This window comes from Xiphophorus hellerii, chromosome 9, assembly GCF_003331165.1.
Source record: "Xiphophorus hellerii strain 12219 chromosome 9, Xiphophorus_hellerii-4.1, whole genome shotgun sequence".
Taxonomy (NCBI): domain Eukaryota; kingdom Metazoa; phylum Chordata; class Actinopteri; order Cyprinodontiformes; family Poeciliidae; genus Xiphophorus; species Xiphophorus hellerii.
Window position 1 is genome coordinate 4383321 of NC_045680.1, and position 23055 is coordinate 4406375.

The 23055-nt window shown below is 35.3% G+C and overlaps 3 protein-coding genes across 5 annotated transcripts in view; 2 read left to right on the forward strand and 1 right to left on the reverse strand.

Annotated features, from left to right (window-relative positions):
- tprb (translocated promoter region b, nuclear basket protein) overlaps nucleotides 1–465 on the forward strand; it is a 28591-nt gene extending 28126 nt beyond the window's left edge. Inside the window, 1 exon segment of the mRNA XM_032573156.1 lies at nucleotides 247–465. Coding sequence (XP_032429047.1) covers nucleotides 247–296 — 50 coding nt within the window. The 3' untranslated portion in view covers nucleotides 297–465.
- On the reverse strand, nucleotides 31–11931 carry prg4b (proteoglycan 4b). 3 transcript variants are annotated; one of them, XM_032573172.1, is made up of 16 exons: nucleotides 11683–11931; nucleotides 10439–10584; nucleotides 10276–10354; nucleotides 9840–9956; nucleotides 8740–8862; nucleotides 8404–8487; nucleotides 8242–8289; nucleotides 7435–7500; nucleotides 7120–7350; nucleotides 5685–6272; nucleotides 4168–4254; nucleotides 3577–3713; nucleotides 2428–2584; nucleotides 2244–2351; nucleotides 1747–1875; nucleotides 31–607 (listed from the first exon to the last, which is right to left on the reverse strand). In XM_032573172.1, exons 3-16 carry the CDS (start codon nucleotides 10340–10342, stop codon nucleotides 498–500), a joined length of 2052 nt encoding a protein of 683 aa, XP_032429063.1. In that variant the 5' UTR covers nucleotides 10343–10354; nucleotides 10439–10584; nucleotides 11683–11931; the 3' UTR covers nucleotides 31–497. The 3 variants fall into 3 exon arrangements, with proteins under 3 accessions (XP_032429063.1, XP_032429062.1, XP_032429064.1); XM_032573171.1 differs by lacking the exon at nucleotides 11683–11931 and having other exon boundaries at nucleotides 10439–10693; XM_032573173.1 differs by lacking the exons at nucleotides 8404–8487; nucleotides 11683–11931 and having other exon boundaries at nucleotides 10439–10692.
- A 5231-nt stretch (nucleotides 11932–17162) lies between these two features.
- Nucleotides 17163–23055, forward strand: part of fcho1 (FCH and mu domain containing endocytic adaptor 1) — a 50472-nt gene continuing 44579 nt past the window's right edge. The window contains exon 1 of the mRNA XM_032573159.1: nucleotides 17163–17298. The gene's annotated coding sequence lies outside the window, so the exon portion shown is untranslated. The remainder of the gene's footprint in view (nucleotides 17299–23055) is intronic.

Sequence of the window (23055 nt, forward strand, 5' to 3'; positions counted from 1 at the left end):
AAAATGGAAAAAAAAGTGACAAAGTTTTCACGACATTTAGTCTTTATTGCCTTCCTTTAAAAAAAAAAAATCAGTATGTTCACACTCTTGTTATTTATGCACAAACAATGTATTTAATAAAATGTTGCCTCATTAACCAAAACTGCCTGGAGATTATATGCAGGCATAACATTGACTAATACTTAGTAACTGTACAGAATCTACATCATCGTTGAACTTGTATCTGAAATATTTTGTCTTCCACAGGTCAAAGCTTCCCTCCCCGCGGCTTTCATGGGAGACGATTTCTGAGATGAAGCACCAATCAGAACTAACTCCTAACTGGAGGCGACGCCATTCAACTTTCAGATCTGCATTCTTCCATGTTCTTGTTTCTTGGCTAGATTTTGTTTATTTGAATGTTGTTTTTTTTAAAATTCATGTTGATGCTGTGTTTTAATCAGAAATTAAAACTGTTTGAAATTAGCCTGTGCCCGTTTGTTGTTTTATTTTTCCAGTTAGGATTTCTTCGGGCATCTGAAGAAGTTGTCAGTTTTCGACGACACATTTGCTCTCGGAGCGGCGACGACAGGTCGACCGTCGTGCATCCTCACGTTGTACGCCGTCGCTGCAAAACATTAGGTGTGGCTTGGTCAACATATTCTGTAAACAGATGCATTTCAGCGTATTTTTTCATGCTGGTGGAAGTTTCCATTTGTTAAAGGATGCTTTACACTCCACATTTAACGATCTGTACATCTGCTTAGCATTCCTCATTAAACGCGCCGGACGGCGTCTCAAGGATTTTAAGTCCTTTGAAGTTTAGCTTCCTAATACAAAACAAAGTAGGAGAAAAACACATTTACTGCTTATAGATATTCAAGTTTTGTTTGAACAATCTGTGGCTATCCAATGATTTATCAGTGGATATCTAGAAATGAAGCCAAATCTGTCAAAATAGTGACAGATTTTGACACTGATTAGTTGAGAACTTCAGGGTCTTCAGTGCTGAATATGACTAACTTGACACTCGATTTAAGATTTTTAAATTTTTACAGCTGTTTATATCTTGTATTGTTGCAGCTACAAATTGTATTTTATCGGGATTTTGTAATAGACCCACAAAATGTGAAGTAAAACCAAAAGGAAACATTATTTACAAAATATGCTTGCCTGAGTGAATATTTTTCAGATTTATCTTTAAAAATGTGGAATATATGTATTAAAGAATATTTACATGTAAATTCATGGGATTATAGTGAAGTGACTAATTTCCATCTAGTTGGCAGGTTGATGTTAAACCACAATAATAAGAGATAAAAACCACAAAATAACACTAAGTAATAAGAAATGCATAAAACAACTTCAAATGTTTTTAACTTTCCATATCATCAATGCTGCTAGTTTTTAAAATATTCTTTGTTGACATTCCTTCCACTTCCTGTCTTGGGTTTGTTTATGTCCTTTCCACATCTAAATGTAAAAAAATTAACCCGTTCTTTGACAAATAGCTTGGCCTCTGTCAGACGGGATGGAGAACATCTGAGAATCCATTTTCCACTCACAGTCTCTATTAAATTTAGATCTGGACTTTTCACTGAGCCAATCTAACATCTTAAGATGCTTTCATTGCCTTTATTTTGTACAACTAAATAAAACAGGTGCATAAAGTTTTCTTCTTAGTGTTAGTCTATCAAAAAATCCCAATTTGAAAAACGGAAAATGTTAAAAAGTTAAATACTAAAAGATGCTGTATTGCTGACTTACATCTTGAGAAGACGACGTATTTGTACCCCTCTGGGTTTCTGTTGGTTGGCACGGAAACAGCTGCTGTGATGGTGGCCGGGAAGCCTTTCCAGGATTTACGGATGTTTATTGGTGGTTCCAAAACAGAAACTGTAAGGAGATGGAAAATGAGAATTGGTCAGTTTTGCAGTGAGATTGGATCTGACGTTCAGGTCCATTCTGCTGAGTTGGTGTTATAAAGGATTATTAGTCCCTCTTAGACACTAGTATCTAAACTTTGCTGCTTCCTTTAGAAATATTTAGAGTGACCGACCACGTGCCAATCAAAAGCACAAAAAGCCCCATAATGCAGTTCAGCAACTCTAAAGTAAATCCTCTCATCTCATTGGGTACTTTCTCTTGAGTTGAAATCTCTCTAAAATGGATCAATTAAAAATACATTTATACTCCAAAAATATTTATTGAATCCATATTTTAAAAGTATTTTTCCTATTTTGAAGCCTTAATTCGTGCCGTACCTGCTTGACGGACCAGTCGAGCGCGAACGGTATAAACAGGCACGTGGGCCGTTCTTCCGCATTTGGGACTGGTGCCAAACTGGTATGAATATTTCTGAACTGTTTCCCCTGTAAACCAAACAAAAACATTTTTGAAGGAAATTACAGAGAAAAATATTGAAATGCTTTAGAATATTTTCATTACCTCTCTTGAAGAAGTAAACAGACTCTTTCCTGCTGAGGTACTGCGGCACAGACAGGGCAGCTGTGATGTGGCCCTGCAGCCCGTCGAAGCCCGTTTTAACCACTTTCGGAAAACCCGGGTCCAGAGCATCATTTTCGAACCTCCAGTATTTTCCTCCCTGCAAATTTACAACAAACAAGGAAATGTTATAGATGTTCATCAGAGTCTAGATATGAAATTTTGAGGCTTATTGCGCTTCAGTTTTGTTGGAATTGTCTGATACATCAGTAGAAAGAAGCTCATAACTGTGAAGCGGAGTGAAAATTTTGTGCAGTTTTAAATCTTTTCTTATTCTTCTTCTTTCATGTAGCATCTCTAAATTTGAATAATCTCAGATGCAAGTCTTTTGTTCACCAGCTTATTTTTCTTTGCAAAATAGTTCAAACTTTGTCAAATTTGAAACAAAAAACAAAATTCTTTACATTTTATCATCTGGACTTCGGCTAGGGCCGTTCTAACTCAGGAATGTGATTTGATTTAAACCATTACATTGTTGCTCTGACTGTATGTTTAGGGTTGTAGGTGAACCTCCACCTCAGTCTCAAATGTCTTGCGCAATAATCATTGACTAATTTAATAATCGATTAATCGGTAACTGGAGTACGGACTCAAAAAAATACAGTTTGCTGAAAGAACAACACACTCAGATCAGTAATTAAACCAAAAATGTGCAAACAATATGTATATATTTTGCATTTGAGATTAAATAAGCCTTGGTCTGAAAATATGTTCTACTCAGAACAACTCAAGTTGCATAGTTTTAGCTTCACCTGGTTCAAATTCTGTAAAAATAAAAACATTTTATTAAGTACCCTTTGCTATCCAATTATTAATCATTTAATCTAAAAAATAATCAACAGATTAGCCCTAAACCGTATTGACGTTAAGTCAAGCAGGAAGCGCTGAGTTTTTCACATGTTCACATTTTTTAGCTGCAGATGCTACAAATGGTCAAACATACACTAAAGCAATGTTATTGCATTTTAGGCAATAACATGTTTATTTTCTTAATAAAAAATGTAATAGAATTGTTTATTTGTATATTTCAATGTACTTCTAAATGATTCTTTTCAGATGTTTGATGAATCTCTTTGCTTTAAGGCGTCTTACCTTGAAAATGTAGGTTTTGCCCTGACAGTTGCAGCGAGTGAACACAGTGTCGATGGGAGAGGGAACGCCCCACACCGCTGTGATTCCTTTGGGTGAACTCGGCACCAGGTTTCTGTCCAGGACCCAGAAGTAATGGCCTGTAATAAATGAAGAAGGTATAATAACCCTCCATGCAAGTTAAACAAATATTGCATAGTTAATCGATGTGTTGCTTTGTTGATAACTCATGCGAATGTGTATGTAAATAAACCGAATGAATCCAAAACTATCTTTAAGTAACTCTGCCAGTAGAAGAAATTTTAACTTCTAATAAAATGTCTTGTTCCAGATTATTTATTACTGCTTATTTATAAGCAGTACTTTTTTCTCTAAATTAAATTAACTGGAATTAAAACAAGCTCCTACGTTGTGCTGAAAAGTTACTTGTGATTTAGTTTTCTTATTTCAAGTGCACTAAGATATTTGCACTAGAAACTAGTGCAAACATGATCATACATGGTAGGATTTTTGTGTTTTTGCAGTGTAAAACGTCTTGCTCTTCCAATTACAGATGACTGAGAACAGACTGGATCCCAGCTTTTTGGCACTGACCTCTGAAAACCACCATTGTGCCGTTCCTCAGTGTGGTGATCCCACTGACCGGGCGTCCGCTGCACAGGTTTGTGTCATCACTGTCATCTGGAGGACAAATGAGCACATTGTTGAAGAAAAAATCAAAATCAGAACACTACAGCAGGAAACATGGGTCGTTTCTATTCATGATTTACCATTAAATTAAACGCTATTAGTTACATATTTTTTACAGAGTTTCATAAAATGCAAAGTCTTTTTAAAAGCAAAAAAACCCAAAAATATCTAGTCAGCTTTGGCTAACCATCCTGTATATGGGGTCTCATATAAAAACTGTTGTAAATAAGGAACCTTTAAGACATTGAGCTAAGCAACAGACACTGCTTTGATGCAACTCTGGAGTTATGAATGTCTAAACTGTGGTACAAGTTCTTCTGCTGGGGCCCAGGCTCACAGTAGTGGTAAACAGAAAAAAATGTTTGCATTATTTTCAAGGTAAATTTAAATGACTAAACCATAAAGTAGAGCTAATAAGCACTTGTAGCCAAAAATATGTTGTTCAAGCACATTGATCTGCAGTTTGTCTGAATCTTTTCAAATAGGGGTTCAACTGTATGCTGTATTTACCTAACCTCTGAAGTCAAATCTTGAAAGTTTTGATCACATAATTGCTCAGCTTGTTAAATCATGAACTGACTAAAATCAGAGGTGGATAGAGTAGCCAGAAACTGCACTCAAGTAAGAGTAGTACAATTTCAACATATTTTTACCCAAGTAAAAGTAAAAAGTAGCCGTCCAATAAATTACTTCAATAAAAACGTATTTGGTAAAAAATCTGATCAAAACGTCACTCATTTAATATTTAAAAATTACATCAGACAGACCAAAACTGTAAACTAATTACAAAATAACTAAAAGAAACATTTTCTAAATCAGTTTCTTTCTATAAAAAAAAACATATAAAACTAACAAAAACTGCAGGTGAGTGTATGTTTGGTGAAATTTTGGTTAAAACATGTTTTTCATTCAGGAAAGTAGAGCAGAGTATCCAGAAATGTTACTCGAGTAGCGATACGTCTTAATTAAATCATTCAAGTAAAAGTAAAAACACACAGCGTAGTAAGAACACTCCTGAAAGTAAATTTTTGCCAAAACGTTACTCAAGTAAATGCAGGAGATGCTAAAATCAAACATTTGTGATGAGTGGTAATAAGTTTTTTAGATAATTTGAGTAAATTTGACTGGATGAATAGTTCCCAGTTTTCTCTATTTGTGGATAATGGCTCTCACTGTCCTTGACTGGAAAATCAAATATTTAGAAGGTTTGGAAAGCTTTTTCCCCTGCCTAAATAAAAGTTATAAACTTTATTCTCTAGAGGAAGAATAAAAACTAACAGAGCTCATAAAACTTGCTGCTAGCAGTTGCAATGAATATTTAACACAAATTGGAAACATCCATCTCTGTGACAGAATCACGCCTGTGAAACAAGTTAGTGCTTCATTAAAATATGTCTTCATTGTGTAAAATGTGTTGTTACCTCCTTGGTAATCGTTCAGGTTGTCTGTAATCTGGGTTTGTGGGTCCAGAGGTTTGGTCTCAGGTTTAGAGGTGGGTGATGATATGGACGGGTCCGGTTTGGAGTCGGGTTCAGATGTGGGAGGATCAGCAGTTGTTTCGTCTGGATTAACACCGTCACTGGCGTTGTCCGGGCCTGCCGCTGTGGATGAGAGGAACTCGTCTGTAGCTGGGCTGAGAGTGGAGCCTGAAACATCTTGCAGAACATCAGGAGAGCTGGTTGTGATGCTTTCTGGACTGCTCTCTGTGCTTGGGCCTGAAGTGGTTTCCTCAGTCACTGAATCCAATGTTGACGAGCCCGGAGTTGTGGTGAGCTGGGAGTTTTCCAGCTCTTCCATTAAGTCCTTTACGTTGTTGGGGCTGACCTCTGGTGTGTCTGAGGGGGAAATCTCCGTTTCAGTCTCTGTAGCTCCAGACGAAGCTGTAGGTTCAGTTTGTGGCTCTGAGGTCGATGAAGGGTCAAGGCTGTAGTTCGGTTCAGTTGGCGGTTCAGAGGGAACCAGAGGAGTCGTTGCTTGATTGGGGTCGCTTGTTGGATCTGCTTGTTGGTCTTGAAATGGGGAAACAATGACAATTTAATAGCACCGTAACTAATGGCTATTTTAGCTAACGATTATTTTCACAATTAATCAGATTTTTTTAAAAGTTACTCCATTGTGCACATTTTTCATTTAACCTTTTTTATACAATGTTAGAAATACATTTTTAAAATCCATTAAATAAGAAAATTTAATTTTTTTGGCTAAAACGCAATAACACAGCATTCCTTTAGTGCAGGAGTGTCAAAGTGTGGCCTGGATGCCATTTGTGGGCCCTGAAATGATTTTGTTCGGCCCCTGACAACAAGTCAAGAATGGTAAAAATCTGGCCTACAAAATAGAAAGCAATAGATGACCCCAAAAATTTTGAATTTTTTTTTTTTTTTTACTTTTAAGAAGGCAACAGTCTGTGACATTTATCTTTTGGATCCTCAGTGATACACAGATTTCATATAAGGTGTGTTTATTGTTACACAGGTGAAACTAAAAAACCTTATTTAATGAATTTTGTAGTCCGCCAGCAGTTTAAATTAGCCTGTTTTGGCCCTCAGGGCAAAAAGTTTTGACAAAAAAATAAAATAATGCTTCTACATGTGAAACGCTCAGTTCTACAGTGTAGGGCTGATCTGTTGACCGTTTTTTAGATTAACTAATTAATCTAAAAAGCAAAAGGTGCGTAATTGGAGATTTTACTTATTTTTTTATATAAATGGTTCTGGAATGGTTCTGGTGTGAAACAAAATATGGATATGTTTAAATCCACCTTAGGGTCACTGTTAAGTACAGTGTAGGTTCTGTGATGCTGTGGGCCTGGTTGTTTCCCAATATCTCTGGATTTGAACACTGAACATCACACACCTGTGCTTGCAGTTGTAATTGCTGCCGAAGTAAGAATGTCATCCACAGGCGTCGGCTCTGTACTGAACTGTGGATCGTCTCTAACCAGAGTCGGTTCTGTCGGGATTTCATCCGAGGGCTCAACTGGAGTCGGTCCATCACCACTGCTGACCTCTGGGCTTGGAGACGCCTCCGGTTGCACATCTCCATTGGTGGACAAGTCGTCACCCGGAAAAATCTCGGCAAATATATCTACCAGAGAGACGTTTACAGTGATTGTTATTGTTATGTCTGGAAAACGTTGTTTGCTGAACTCTTCATGGTGTTTCTGCTCACCATCGCCATCGCCAACATCTGTGGGTGGGTACGGTGTTGAACTGTCTGGAGTAAATGAGCTGTCGTCTGCAGATGAATTGGGGAAAAAAAGAAAATGGTTGTAAATAGTATTGCATAAAATATTTAATCAAGATATTTGATTAAATATTTTAATCAAATATTGAATCAAAATATTGTCAAATCTTGACATGGCAGGATTTTTTTCCATCTCCAAGACGCAGAAGAGAGAAATTCACTGGAAAAACACACATATTTTTGTCTAACTTCTAGTGCAAATATATCTGTACACATGAAATAAGACAAAATTAACTTACAATTAACTCTTCAGCAAGATATAGGAGATATTGCAAGATATTGCAATATCAAGATATTGTTTTAAGCCAATAATTCCTTTGTATATATTTTAAAAAGTGCTGGTTCCAATTGCAGATTATTATCCATTTTATATACCAGTGGAACTATTTCTTTTATATTAAATAAAACATAAAACATACTTCTATGTCTTGCTGAAAAGTTACTTGTAAGTTAGTTTTGTCTTCTTTCAAGTACTAAGATATTAATTTTATTAATTTTGGACATAACGTTGCATTTTGTCTGTCTGAGGAAATCATTTTCAAATATTAAATTATATGTTCTGATCAGTCACTCAATACTTTTAACTAGATATTTTTATGCTCTTATTAAAAAAATTTAGACCTTTTACTTTCACTTGAGTAAAACTATGTTTAAGCAGTGCTACTCTTACTTGAGTACAGTTTTATGTACTCTACCCACATCTAGTAAGATAAAAGCAAACATTGACCTCACCTGCATTGTCTCCTTCACCCAATTCAGGATCCTCTGTCACAGTTGAATCTGTGAGAATATTTACAAGTAAATTTTAGCTGGAATTTCTATTGAAAAACATACATTTTCCTTAAAGCCTAAGTGGATAAAAATGTAGCGATCCTTTTGGTTAAAACAAAATACCTTTGGGATTGTTATCATGTACATTATTACATGAGATACTCGTCATTGGTCCTGTTGCTCCTCCACTGTTTTCTGCAGTAATTACTGATACAGAAAATACCGTCAAATGCATCAGGGCAGATTAACTGCATGCATTTCAAGATGCTGCTGTACATGCTGCACATGCATATTTGATTCATTTTTTTAAAATTAATTCATTAAATTTGTGCATAAGATATGTGTTTAAATTGCCAATCTTAGAGTTTCTTGTTGGGTATTCTGTAAAGGAAAAATGTTTCACATGCTGACAAAAAGAAAACACAAACAGCACTGCTGTATGAGCTGATCAAGGCTTACCATCCACATCACAGTGCTTCTTGTAGTCTGGGCAGCACTGGTTGAACTTTGAGCATTCGGGGTCACAGTTGCATTGCCGGCCTCTCTTGAAGGTTTCTCCACAACGGCCCTTGCAGGAGTTTTCTGTTGCACAGATAAAAATCTGAAGCTGAAGACACAACAGATCCACACAGTTCCTCTGGAATGTACCAGATGCACACAACTGTGCACGTCAACTGACAAATTAAACTCACATCAAGTTCAGCATAAGAGCATTTTTCTCTACGCTTCTATTTTTTCCACTCTAATCCATGCTATTCAATAAATAAATTGAAGATTAAATTAGTTTTCTGTTAACAATAGTTAAAGAAAAGTGGAAACATGCATTAAATAGATACATATGAGAAAAAAAATGTATATATATATACATAGACGGCATATATACTTATTACAGTATTGTTCTGTGCTACAGCAAATTATGATTTTCAAGAGAAAAGAGAAGTTACTTTTAATGTCAGATAGTGAGAAGATTAGTTGTGTTTTTATAGCGTATATACAGTAAATATGTGGTTTTGACTGTCCATAATGTATTTGTTATATATTTATTACAGTTTAAATATTCATTTGACAAATAATTATTGACCGAATCATAGAACTTCAATAGTTTTCAGCCTTTCTGATCCCCTACAACCTGTGGCTCCTGAGCCACAATGGCTCTTAATACGTTTTGGCTAAAAAACAAAATGAATCAGCTAATGTTTCTAAGTTTAAATATAACAATAAATGCAGGTTTTTAACAGTTTTTCACATTTATTCCTGCAATATCTTCATTGACTATCTACAAATAATGACACTAAAAGTATGAGTAAAAATTTTTTTAGATGTTTTTCTTGTGATTTTTTTATTTTTACACCATTTTTCATTCTGCAGAAAAAAGATCCATCCTCCTGCTCAATTGTTTATTTTTTAGCTTAAATCCTAAAAATAGGAATAAAATGGTGATTCTTTAAAAATACCAGACTTTCTCTAAGAAACAGAATTTTTAAAAGAGTTTAATATAATTTACTACACAAGCATCACTTCCGTTTGTTTGTGTGCACATGTGCAAAAGCAAATCTTACTTTCGGTGCACTGAGCTTCATAATCACTGCAGCACTCATCATAGGACAGGCAGGTGTAGTCACACTGACACGTGTTGCCTCGGTAGTATTCGCCGCCACATCGTTCTCTGCAGCTCGCTGTGGGAAACATCGCAAACAGGAAAAACTATCAGAAACGAGTTGAGAAATCAGTGTGTGCTGCTGATGTGATCCTCTGGAGCACAGGCTGCCAGAAATCGATTTCTGAAGTTGAGCAACAAAAACAAATGTAGGCACATGTCCTCCCTCCGGTTAATGATCATTAACAAAGCAAACATGGATGAGTTGTAGGGAAGAAAACATTTAACAAATTGCCAGAAAAATTAACAATATATATGTTTGGTTGTTTTTTTTTTGCATAGACTGGCAATTAAATATCTTCTTAATGAAATGTGGCAGTTATAGAAGTTATACTCACTCTGAGATGAGATGAATTTCAAAGCACCAACCAGCAAAGTGGCAACCATAAACTTTTTGGAAGACATTATACAGTAAGTCTGAAATAAAGCATCAGAAATTAAGATAAAACTGTCATTTTCAGAATTAAAAGGCACACTACTACAAACATGGTGTAAACTCACCGTTCCTCAGCTCCTGTCTGCCAAATCGGTGACCTGTGCTCCTTTTATAGAGCCGAGGAGAGAAAGCGAGACGCCCTGCGTGTCTTGTAATTGGCGAATCCGGTCTAATTAAAATTGCGATGATCTCACAGGGTGTAGGGAGGGTCCTGCAGTCCAGACATTAGGATTAACCACAAACACCTGGAAGCACATCAACACACTTCTGTGCCAGACAGACGGCTGACTTCACACACTTCTGGGCAGAGGGAAAAACAGAGGCTGGGGCTTGTTGTTCGGTCAAAACTCAGAGAACAGGAGAGTTTCTCATCCCACCAGACCTTCCAGGTCAAAGACCGTCAAACAAACTAGTTATTACTTTTTTATTTGCTACATTGTTCTCTAGCATTTTTTCTATTTATTTCTTCTATATTTAGATCTTTAGAACCTTAGTTGCAACCTTTAGAACTTACATTTCTATAATTAACTGTATTTATTATAGTATTAATTTATTCATTCTTTACAACCAGGATTCAAATTTTCAGACAATTTGCTTTTAGCTATGATCCAGGTTAACTAACTACTATCTGGTAAATCAACAAAAATATTATTTATTTATGTTTAGAAAACAACCACAGATAAATTTATTTTCCAGCTTTTGATGGTCCCAAGGGAAAGTTAGTCTTAGAGAACAAATATGAATATGAATGTTATCAAGCACTGAACCTACAGCCCTTTGTAAATAACCAAAAACCAACTTGTACGTACATTTATACCATTTAAAGTTTTCCTCATTTGATGATTGTGATACAACTACAAACTTTAGTGGATTTTGTCATAGATCTCATTCGCCAACACAAAACAGCAAATGATTATAATGTGTAGTGGAAATGTTATGCAACTTTGACATTTTTTCACAGATTAACATTGAAAGGTTTGGTGTTTTCATTTGGGTTCCCTGAGTCATTTCTTATACATAGACACCTTCATCTGCAGTAACAGACTGAAATCTTTCCTTTTTGAAAAATTGCTAACGCTCAGTCAGGTTAAATAGAGAGAGTATCAATTAAATTTTTACATCTTCACAGTTTAGATTGGTACTTTTAGTTGTCCATTCCAATGCATGATTGTTCATTAATGTGTTCCAGAGTAGCACTAAAAGTTTTATGGTTTTCCTTCAACAATGACTTTGTTCGTGACATTTTGTCAAGAATTCCAGCTTTTTTTGGGAAGTACAGCAAGTTTTTGTTCAGTCAAAATTGTCCCACCTTAGTTGTTAATCTCGCTCCTCTCCGCTCTCCTCTTGTTGTTCTTCTTGCCCAACTTCTCACTTTAGGTGAACAGCCAGGTTTAATGAGAACAACAACCCACATCCACCCTACTACACAGGTCAAATAGGTTTGTGTCTTTGGATCAGATGAAGACAGCGTTTTGTGGTTGGAAATTTTACTGAACCGTTTCACAGCTCAGGGAATTTCCAGTTGTGTCATCGTCCAGTTAGAGGATCCGTGTCTGTTAGTGCTCTCATGTTAAAGCAGCGATATTAAAATGGCTGCACCAACTGAACATATTAAAGGAAAAACACTATCCACTATTTCCTGCCACACCACAAAATAAAGAGAAGCCATGCAACTGCCCTTTCAGCTTCTTTGGAGTAGAGTTGGAGCGCCACCCGGTGTTCACAGCACAGAGCAAAGTTTCTCTGCAGGTGATTTATTGCAGAGAAATTTAGAAAATATTTTACACTTTTGGAGCTTCTTCTCGTCTTGTAGTTTATGGTGTTGCTCCCAGTTTCCAATTTTTTAGGCTTGACTGTAAAAAAATGTAAACTGGTTCACATGTTCTGAAGACAAAACTAAATCTATTCCTTTATTTTCTTTTCCTAATTTCACAATAAGTTGCAAAAAGAAAAAAGAAGAAACCATCCCTAAGGAGCCATTTTCAGTCTTCTAGTGGAGTGTGCAGATTTTTCAGTTTATGATGACGTCAACTCTAATGAGGTTCAAATGAGCATCTACTCAGGATGCCTTCCCACATATTCCTTTGTTTCACACCAAACCTACTGTTTTAGTTTGGGGTTTTTTCCCAGAGAGTTTAATTTCATTTTATCAAAGCACATGGTCATGATTAAAATCCCAGCAGTGATCAGCAGACTCAACAGGTTTAGGTTTGTGACAGAAATTTTATGATCCGCAAGTGTTTTTACTTTTAGTTTTATCTAAAAGTCTTGGTCATTTCTTTATTGTTTATTTTTCTTATATTTTTACCATTATAGTTTGTCCCTTGTGTGGGTTAATTTATTCTCATCGTTTGTACTTTGGATTATCATTTCTTTAGATAAGTGTTTCTTTTTGTTGTTTCTTAGGTTTTATAGCCTCTGTTCTTTTGCTCTGTTTAGTTTATACAGGTTATCTGGTTCCTTGCCACTTTCTCTTCTTCCCCAGGATATTTAAGCTCCCAGTTCACATTGTTCTCCTCTGGCTCCTTTCGCTACACTTTGTTTATCTCCATAACACCCTGTATCCCTGCAGTGTTGACTTTCTGTATGTTTTTTCCCATTATTTTTCAATAATTCATGAATTCAATAGAAATTCCCTTCTCCTATCTGTATTTTGGTCCAGTCACTAACTAATTTGACATAAAAAAAGACTTTCTCCTAATCTCTACTGTAACTAATTTAGACTTTGTATCTAAAGGTGCTACGATTTACCCTTTGAGAACTAAAGATGTGAAGGGCTTTATAAATAAAATCTATTACCATTATTATTAATGTTCACTTCTCATCTGGCATTTAACAAATTGGAATAATTTTGCAAATCCTAGCTGAACAAAAACAGGAATCATGTAATCTATTCTCATGTTAGACAGTAAAAATAAATGGTTAAATGTCCTTTTATGCAGTGTAAATAATTATAAATATACAGCTCTGGAAAAAATTAAGAGACCACTTAAAATGATCAGTTTCTCTGATTTTACCTTTTTTGTGTATATGTTTGAGTAAAATGATCATTATTCTTTTATTCGATTAACTCTGAAAGTCCTAGCAAAGAATTTTGTATTTATTTGCAGAAAATGAGAAATTGTCAAAATAACAAAAACCATGCAGTGCTTTCAGACCTCAAATAATGCAAAGAAAACAAGTTCATGTTCATTTAGAAACAACAATACTAATGTTTTAACTCAGAAAGAGTTCAGAAATCAATATGTGGTGGAATAACCAGCAGGTTTTCAATGGGGTTCGGTGGACTCTTCATTTTTTCCAGAGCTGATAAATTATTTATTCTTCCTTTTTGTATGTTTGTTACTGCATAGCATAGCAATTATAGCCCCACAAACACAAATACTACTTTTGGAAACCACAACCATTTGTAGTGTGCTTCATTTGGACAACAGTCACATAAATATATATCACAACATAATCATATTTTTTAAATGTATTGATATTTATTGATGCTCTCATAGAACAAACAGTGGATATTATAGTAAAACCAATAATCCAGACAGTGTTGGAAGCTTTTAAACATCAAAATTCTTATCATAATAATAAATGCATCATGATAAATGATAAAACAATACAATAAATTCCAACCCCTACATTGTAATAGACAGCTGTAATCTTAATCTAGCATATTTTTTGGAGATATTTTAGATTCTACATTCTCATTTTGCCCTGAAGTTTCACAGATAGAAACAGCTGCATCTTATCTGATTCTTTGCAGGGCAATAAGCTCGTAGAAAGACTAACACTTGACACAAAGGGAAAGGTGATAGATAGAGATAATGCACTTGTTTTTGCAGATTTATCCCACACACACTTGATCTCCCAGTGAGATTAGATGAGCTTTGAGGGGTTCAGTGGGTTTGGTGTCCTGGCACCAGAACTGTGTCTGTGGTTTCTGAGCAGAGGAGGGCAATCTTCTGTCATGGCAGCTTTAATAAGCCAGCCTGCACAACCAGCAGCTAAACTGATTTATGTGAGCCCCCTCTAAAAGAGGCAGGATCAGCGAGACACCAAGGACAAAGGGTGAGCCCACCAGGTCTCCTTCACTCAATCATTTTTAACATTTGAGCTGAAAGCCTGATGAAGGAAGCACAGCGACTTCCTGCAAGACATAGACAGTCTAAAGAAGAGCTCACAACAGGAAACAGATTACGCATTTACTGTTTCAGTTCTGTTTTCAATCTGCTAAAAAGCAACCTAAAGGATCACTTTGAGAGTGATCTGAAACAATATAAACATGCTTCAAAGTCTGAAGCTGTGATAGAAACGAAAGAGCCTTTAGAGGAAGACAAATGAGAGCGGATCTGTAGAGAAAATACCAACACGTGGCAGAGTTTGATTCAATTCTGCAGCTAATTTTATTTTATCTGTCAGATTTAAATCAGGATTAAATGCTCAAATAATTATCCCTCATTTAATTTTGTGTTAGCAGATGGCAGGATGAGACTCTGCCAGTAAAATTCATTGATAAAGCAACTGATATTTCAGCCTCCTATAGGTCCTTCTGGACTCTGCATGATTTAAGTTAAAATGTATAGTGTTATTTTAAGCCCTGAAATATAGTACCTTATCTTGTGACATTGGGGTCAAACGTTTTCATCTTCCCTGTTGCTTACTGCAGGTCTAAAGACGGAAGTTATCATATCTAACCATCTAAAAATAGTGCACAGGAAACGAATATGCTTCAAAGCTGTGCAAAGGAGCCACTGTGCTGGATTTGATATGATCTTCTGCTGCACCCTGTGGATCCCATCGGGCATAAACAATATCACACAGACTGGGTATATATCAGGCATGAATTCTTCCAGCAGGGAACTATTTCTGTTCATGAATCTGATGCCTAACAGTAACTGAAAGGACAGGTGAAGTCACAGCATGTCAAAATACAGAATGCATGTTTGTCTGTTCAATTTTGCATTTTAAATGCCAGCAGGAAGTAAACATGTTAATCTGCCAGTGGAATTAGTACTTTTCTTAATATTAAGGTATTATTGACACAAAACATACTTCTATGTCTTGCAGAAAAGTTACTTGTAAGATAGTTTTGTCTTCCTTCAAATACTAAGATGTTTGCGTTAGAAACTAGATAAAAATACTTTGTGTTTTTGCAGTGCAGATGAAACAGGGTTTTATCTTAACAATATTATATATGTGAAGTTTTGTCAGAATTGGTTTATTGATCTTCAAATTAATTGTGTCAAATCAAAAAGTTTTACTTTTTATGACATTTGTTGGTATGAGTTATGTTATGCCGCTATTGTCAGTTGGTGGTTATCATAGAAACCAGTAATTAACACCTCTTCCCCTTTTTCCTGTTGCTTCTGTTTATATAAGATACAAAATAGTTTTTAATTTAAAACCATTTCATTGGCAACAATTGATTTGACAAACTTTATCATCTGTGTGAAATGTCCCCCCCCCCCCCAAATTTGTTTTTTTCATCTATTTGGCAAAAACCTATGTTTTGTCATCATCATCAATCAATTGTCATGATAACCCCCAGTTAACTGTGGCAGATGATTGTTCACACTGCCCCAGGTTTGGCTGGAAGCTTTCTTTGTGTTAAAGGGGATTCTTTTCATTTCCGCTGTCGCTACATGCATGCTCAATTTGCAGAATTGCTGCAAAGTCAACAACTGAAAGCAAGATACAGTTTGCTGTTGCTGTAGTTCAGGAGGAGTGATTGCTGCATGTCAGTGACTCCAACTATCTGCTGGGATTTCTTAGATAGAAAATAATAATTTGAATAATAAACTGATACTTAATAACTAGGATAATTTTTAATGTATTTGACTTGGATCTGTTTGTAACACTGCAGAGAAATTTATTTTGTTTTTAGTAAGTCCCTTAAGATGTCATTTTTTTTGTAAATTGGCACTGGATAAGCGAAAATGAGAAAGTGGTTATTTGAGCTTTTACGATATAAAATATTAAAATGAAATTCAAGATTTTTTGTATATGTACTTGTATTCAAATTTGGACTGGTTTTCTTTTCATATTTAAAACAATAAAAATGTCCAAAAAACAAATCAAATCTCTTTACCTTAATTTTCAGAACATTGACTTGGGGAAGCTACATAATTCCCCTCATGACATCACTATCCATATAAGGTAGGAGGAGTATAGTTTTAACAATGGTTTCACTTGAGGTCTTGTGTACACAAGTGAAGATGTATGATTATTTTAAATGTTCTATTTCTTCTAATATTGCTTTGTAGTAAAATGTATGCGGAATTTGTCCTCTCCATTTTCAAATAAAAATTAAGCGTCTTTACCATTTCTTTTTAATTTTTCTTTGTTAAATTTGTTAAATAGAAATGCATGCTAAATAGATCAGAATCCATACTGTACATGTAAAAAAAAAAACCTAGGTCGATCCTTAATTTTTCTTTTCTGGTGAGTTGTTTTTATTATTTCCATTATTAAAAAATAATCAAACCAAGCTTAAATAAATCACTCATTATTTGATCATAAAAACACTACTTGTGTTGTAATGTAATGCTGTAGTATTTTAAAACAAAAATCGAAAACCATTTTGTCTTCATCTATCCTTATTGTTGCAAACATTCATCTTTATCAGCTCTATTTTTATTTATTTGTTTTCACAGAGCTCATTGGTAGCCAATAAGACGCTGCTTTACAATCGTTGACCCGCCTTTCTGTGGTTGCTATGTCTACTACACGTTTCCCCGTGATTGACGGGTCGAACAGCCAATCAGCTTTGAGCTAGGGTGGGAGCGTGAGCTCGCACTGAAAACTGCCTGGTGAAAGTCTACTACTATGATCAGACCTCTTTGAAAGAGCAAGCGTGCGGCAACGGGGCAGCCGTTGGTCGGACCGGCGATGGGAAATGTACGTCTCGTTGTCTGAGGACTCTTTCCAGGTAAGAAATTTGTTCCGGGTCTTTTTTAATCACTCGTTAGTCTGTGAATACAGGTGAGAAGACTGGCAGGAAACACCACGCCAAATAACGCTGGCGTTTTAAAAATAGCGAGCAAGAGCACAGGCGTTTGTTTGACATTTGAACGGAGGGAAATTTGGCTAACGTAAAAGGAGAAAAAACTATTGAAACAAGAACATACCTGTTTGAAATATATAAAACTCTCCAAGCTTAATCGCAAGCTGTCTGTTGGTGGATTTAGAACATCATAATTTTCAAAGGTAGCCTTATCCCATTAACATAATTAAGACTGTATGGTCCAACTTAGCAGTTATTTCTGATGTCTGATGCTGCTTTGTTGTCAAGTCCTGGGACAGCTACCTGTGTGTTGGGGTTTCTTTGAAATTATGAATAATTTTGTAGCATTGTTTCTGTCTTAACATGCTTCTGTCATTTGATTTAGAAAATAATAGTGGGATTAGTAAAAATAAAGCATTTAAAGTTACTAGCCATACTTTTCTCAACGAATGAAACTCACTTTAGTTTGTCATCTGCAGAATAAATGTTTTATTTTCTTTACTATTTTGTTTTAAGTCATTGTTTAACTACAGTAGGCTCTCAAAAACAAACTTTGACACATTCATCTAGTGACATCATATAAGGCAACAAGTAAATGAACTGGTATAAAAATTAGGATCAATTTTGATATATGATATTAGTACTGCTCTTAATGCCGATAACTGATATTTACCAGTATGATTATATATATTTTCCCACACTTTTAACACCGTGTAAAGGTGACCTCACTGCCTATTTTTCTGTTTTTAAACTCATAATCCTGTGATGCATCACTAGTGTTGTCACATGACTGAGCAGATACCACATGGCCAACTCTCCCCCCTATCCTTCCTGAAACACCTACCCCAACATTAACACAATGGAAACAATCTGCGGCTGTTAAAATCGGCCCGGTTTTGCTTATCGGACTGATACCCATGTTGATGCTGATATATTGCCCGTCCCTAGTTGCTAGTTTTTCATAATATGTTGGATTTGACTGAGAAGTTGGAGCTGCGAATTACATCATTTGTGAGTTGCAAAAGGTTTTCTTGTTTGGAAAACAATGGGATTTACTATGTGTTTTGATGCTAAAGACTGTTGGCCAGACAAGCAGAGAACAATTTATTTCTCTCCACTTTATACAATTCAAACATAAAAGGCCCTGATTAAATGGCAAACAAACCAATAGAAGTTCTAATAAATAGTCTATACTTGGAGCTTTTATTACGTTGACCATGTGCAGCAGCCTTATTATTGGATACAAATCTTGGCCTGCTTGGTTAGTTCCTGTTCTCCTAGTTGGAATATCAACTTTAAGAAGTGCTTGTGTCAACTGGTGTGGTCGATTTTTCACAACGTTGAAAGGATAGTAAAGTGTATATAAAATTGCTAGACATATTAAAACAAGTTCGATTTCCATGTGTATGATTTCTTTCTTTCTCTATGGACCAAAAACTGGATGACAAAAGTCCCCAAATCTGCTGTGTTGGTTTCAAATAGCCATTTTCTTTTAAGAACAGTTCTGTTTACAGAAACTTCAGAATTTATTTTATTTGTTGTTTCTGTTGTTTGTTTATTTATTTTGGATATTTAAAATGTCTTCCAGTTCCAGTGTTAAATGTTCATTAGAATTTAAAGTTTATTGATCTTTGATAATGTGTTCTTGTTTTATTATGGCATTACCATTATAGTATTTGAAAATGGTCTCAAAACAATAATATTATCATTTATTGCAATAACTATGTATCAAGATTAATCAAAAATGATCACATACGTGCATCCCTAGCCTTAATGATACAACATTGGTGAAGATGTATTTTTGCCTGTCATAATTGCAGCTTCTATAATATTTTCATACACTTATAGCTACTGTTGTTGGCTTTTCTGTCACCACATGAATATGCTGTTAGCACTTTTGTTTCATGCTTGATATATTTCTGACCCCAGCTTTTTACAACTACCTCAAAAACAAAGATGGCCTAATACTTTGCTCTGACTCATTAAAAACTTTGACATTTAACTTCTGAATGTAAATAAGCGTCAAACCTTTGCAGTCAAGTGCACATGGGGGTGGGGTTATGACTGTGGTTTTAAATGTAGCCTGTCTGTCTATCAACAGAAATTTACTGATTCAAATCAGCTGTCCATGTTTTGTTTTTTTGCCACTCTCAACAGTTTTTTTTTTCTCTCCTAAAGGCGAAGGCTGAACCACATAAAATCAGCTTTATTACTAGATTCTATTTATATTTTGTAAACTGAATTTGTATTTAACTTTTTAATATGTCTTCAGATTATTTGACGTTTTATAGGGTGTAGAAAGTTGGGGTTTAAGGTTCGATTACATCCTTTTTTCCATTTTGCACCAATTTTAAGTTTAAAGACGCATTCATGACAAATTGCATTTGATTGCTCTCCATTCCAGGATATTGCGCACCTGCTAAGTAATGACTGATGGAACTTATAGACAGAATAGCTTCAAGATCATCAGAAATTGCAGTTATGATGAATCCTAGGCCCAGAATGTAGAAATGCATCAAAAAATGGCTGGTCACTGGAACTGGGTGATTTTCAGCTTGAATGGTTCTGATTAGTGAGCAGCAGACTAAAAACTCAAAAATTTAGTCCTTTTCCGAATCAGTACCTTAGCTAAATGCAACCAGGGTGCTCTAATCGATATGTTAAAGCAAAGACAAAACAAAGTTGGCATTTGGTTGGTTCAGGAATTTAAAAATGAAATCTGTGAAAGAGGAAATGGTGCAACATTCTTTTACTAGATTTGTGGAGTTTCAGAGAGGCAGTGAGCGAAAGCTCCTCAATTTTGGTTTGTTTTGAATGCTTATTGTTTTATTTTACTCTGAACATTATTGGAAGGACAATTAAGTGTTCAATTTATCCATAAAGTTATATCAATAGGGAAAGCTTTATAAAATTGCTGATTGAAAATTGGCCACAAAATTTCTGATCAGTGCATATCTAGTGTTAATCCTTTTTCAAATTTATGTGAATCTTCTTGAACTAGCCTGAAATAGCTTCTTAATTGCAAGCTCCCTGTGCAGACTTAATCTTAGAAAGTTATTAGATTCCATTCTTTTCTTAATCTTAGAAAGTTATTGGATTGGATTAGAAAAGAATGGAAATCAATGAATAATATGGCTAATTATATTGATAAACAGTGGTATTTCCAGTCTAATTAAGGATGTTTCAAACTGATACGTTTGTAAAGTTAAACATGAAAAGAAGACAGATATACTGTATGTGCTCAACAAGTACTCTGCCTTTGGCAATTGACTTGGGAAGATTAACTGATGCCAGAAGATAAATATTTGTGAGTATTGTGAACTTAATGTGGCTCAGGATGAGTTTCATGTTATATTTCACTGTTATTTGTATTATCATTTCAGATACAACCAAAAAATCCTGGTTTGTTTTGGCTGTATGGAGCACATATGTTGAGTTGGCTATTGAACGAGGAGACTTTTAGTTTAGCAACATTTATTGTAAATGCTTGGTAACAAAGGCAGAAAGTTTTGTATTCTCTTTTGAAATTGAACTTGTGTTAATGTTTTAAAACATTTGGGAAGCTTGTTTGGTGGTCTTCTGACATCTTTTTAGATGTATTGCACATATAATGTCTTGCACATGTAGGCTGGCCACTTTACCATGGTGTGTGAGACCAGAAGAGGAGGCAATAAAAATTAAAAAAATCTGAAAATTAGGTTTTTGTGTTTATGTGCTCAATCCCCTTTTGCTGTAATTATCTTCCAAATAATTTCCAAGTGAGAGTCTTTTGGGTTACATTATATTCATATAGACACAGATCTTTACCTGTTCTTGTCAAAATAATTTAAGCTCAGTCAGATTGGGAGAGCAGAGATGAAGTGTTTCTATTGGAATTCACTTTAGACTTTGAGCCACTTTAACATATAAATACTTTTATCCAGTGAAGCACATTCACATTGGTGCAGGAAAAATGCTATAATACTGACACAAATTGGCCTATTTGAATTTAAAGGAGGGTACTTGCTAAACCTATTTGTTGGTTTAGAAAATGAAGTGGTGATGATAACACAGGTGATTCGGGGGAAAAAGTCCCAAAATCTTTGCTGCTGCTATTGATGTTTTACTGACTGTCACAAAAACTGTTCAAAGTCTGATTTAAATGAGTCTGGACATAAGTGATGGAGCCTGGCAGAGAGATGAGGATGACAGCAGCGGCTGAATGAGGAGTGCTTGCTGCTTTGCATTTTGATTTCTAAGTTAGTGCTTTATGACGGCTCTGAAAAGTTCTGTTGATTATTCAAACAGTCAAGAATGATAATATGCACACAGCTGAAGCCATCAGAACGACTCTTTCTTCCTCGAAGACTCCTTTTTTCTTTCTTTGACCCACAAACATGTCATAACCACTCATTGTAACGCTGTCCTTTGTCAGTACTTGCTGTCTTTTTCAACATAATATTGGATCTCATGATGTTGATAAATTATACATGTGTAGTCTCTAAATATGTAGGCTACAGGGCTCCAAGTGCTCCTTATGCTTTGCCAAGCAGGGCAGCACCCAGAGGCAGGAAACTGTAAACTGAGCTAACTTGTTACTTAATAGAAATATAAACAGAATGATTTTGGTTTAAATATTCTGATTTTAGAGGATAACCATGCATATAGTAGTGAATATATTTAAAGAGTTGGGGAATTTAATATTAACCCTCTCTGTAAGCTGTGGCCTGTGCCTGAGGCGGTAATGAGTCGAGCCAAGGTCTACATGTGGCAGATGGGAGATTCCTGGGGCAGGATGGAGGAGTGGGCTCATCCCTCCGGGGATGGACCTTAATTTTTCTATTTCTGGGTTATCATTTTTTGTTTTTGTTTTTTTCTTTTTTAAAATATTGTTTACCAGAATGAAGATAGATTTGCAGGATTTCATCTACCTCATAATTACACCACTAGCAAAGTAAACCACGATGACGACAGTGAGGTTCATGACCATCTTTTTTTCATCATTCATTGATGAATCAGATAAGTAGAGCTGAAGAAATTAGATCGTTTATCAAAGTAGAGAAGGGAAAAGCACTTGTATCTATTTTTTATTGGCTTGGTTATTAAGTAATTTATCAAAAAAGCACAAGATGTAAGGGAACAGGAAATTAAATATTTCTCAGTTTCTTTTCTGTAAAAATATTTGTAGACTTTAAAGCTGTTGGCAAAGATTCAGTTACTTTTAATATCAAATGTACAATAATAACAAGTGGATAATAAAAAATGCATTTCTGTTATAAAATTTCAAAGCTTTGAAATGTAAAACTGCTTATGTCTGGGTTACTGACTTCAGAAGAGAAGCCTGACACCAGACTGTGAGGACAAGAATAAACAGCAACATAATAATCCACTAATTTATGTGATTAACATTTTTTGTAAACCCTGTTTTGGACAAGTAACTTTTTAGCAATTCTGAACCATTTTTATCTAGTCAGACATTTTCTCCAAGACCCTGATGGAAAAAAAAGTAAGTTTCTGTTGACTACTCTTTTTACCTACACTCGTTTGTCTCTTACAAATATAATCATATTCTGCTTGTTTTCCGTCAAGGAGTTGCATGATATTCCCATCAGTAGTAGTGTATGCAGTTTTGGAACACACTACTTTTTTATTTAACTCAATAAATTAATTAATATTTGACCACAAAAAGAACATCAGCAGTTT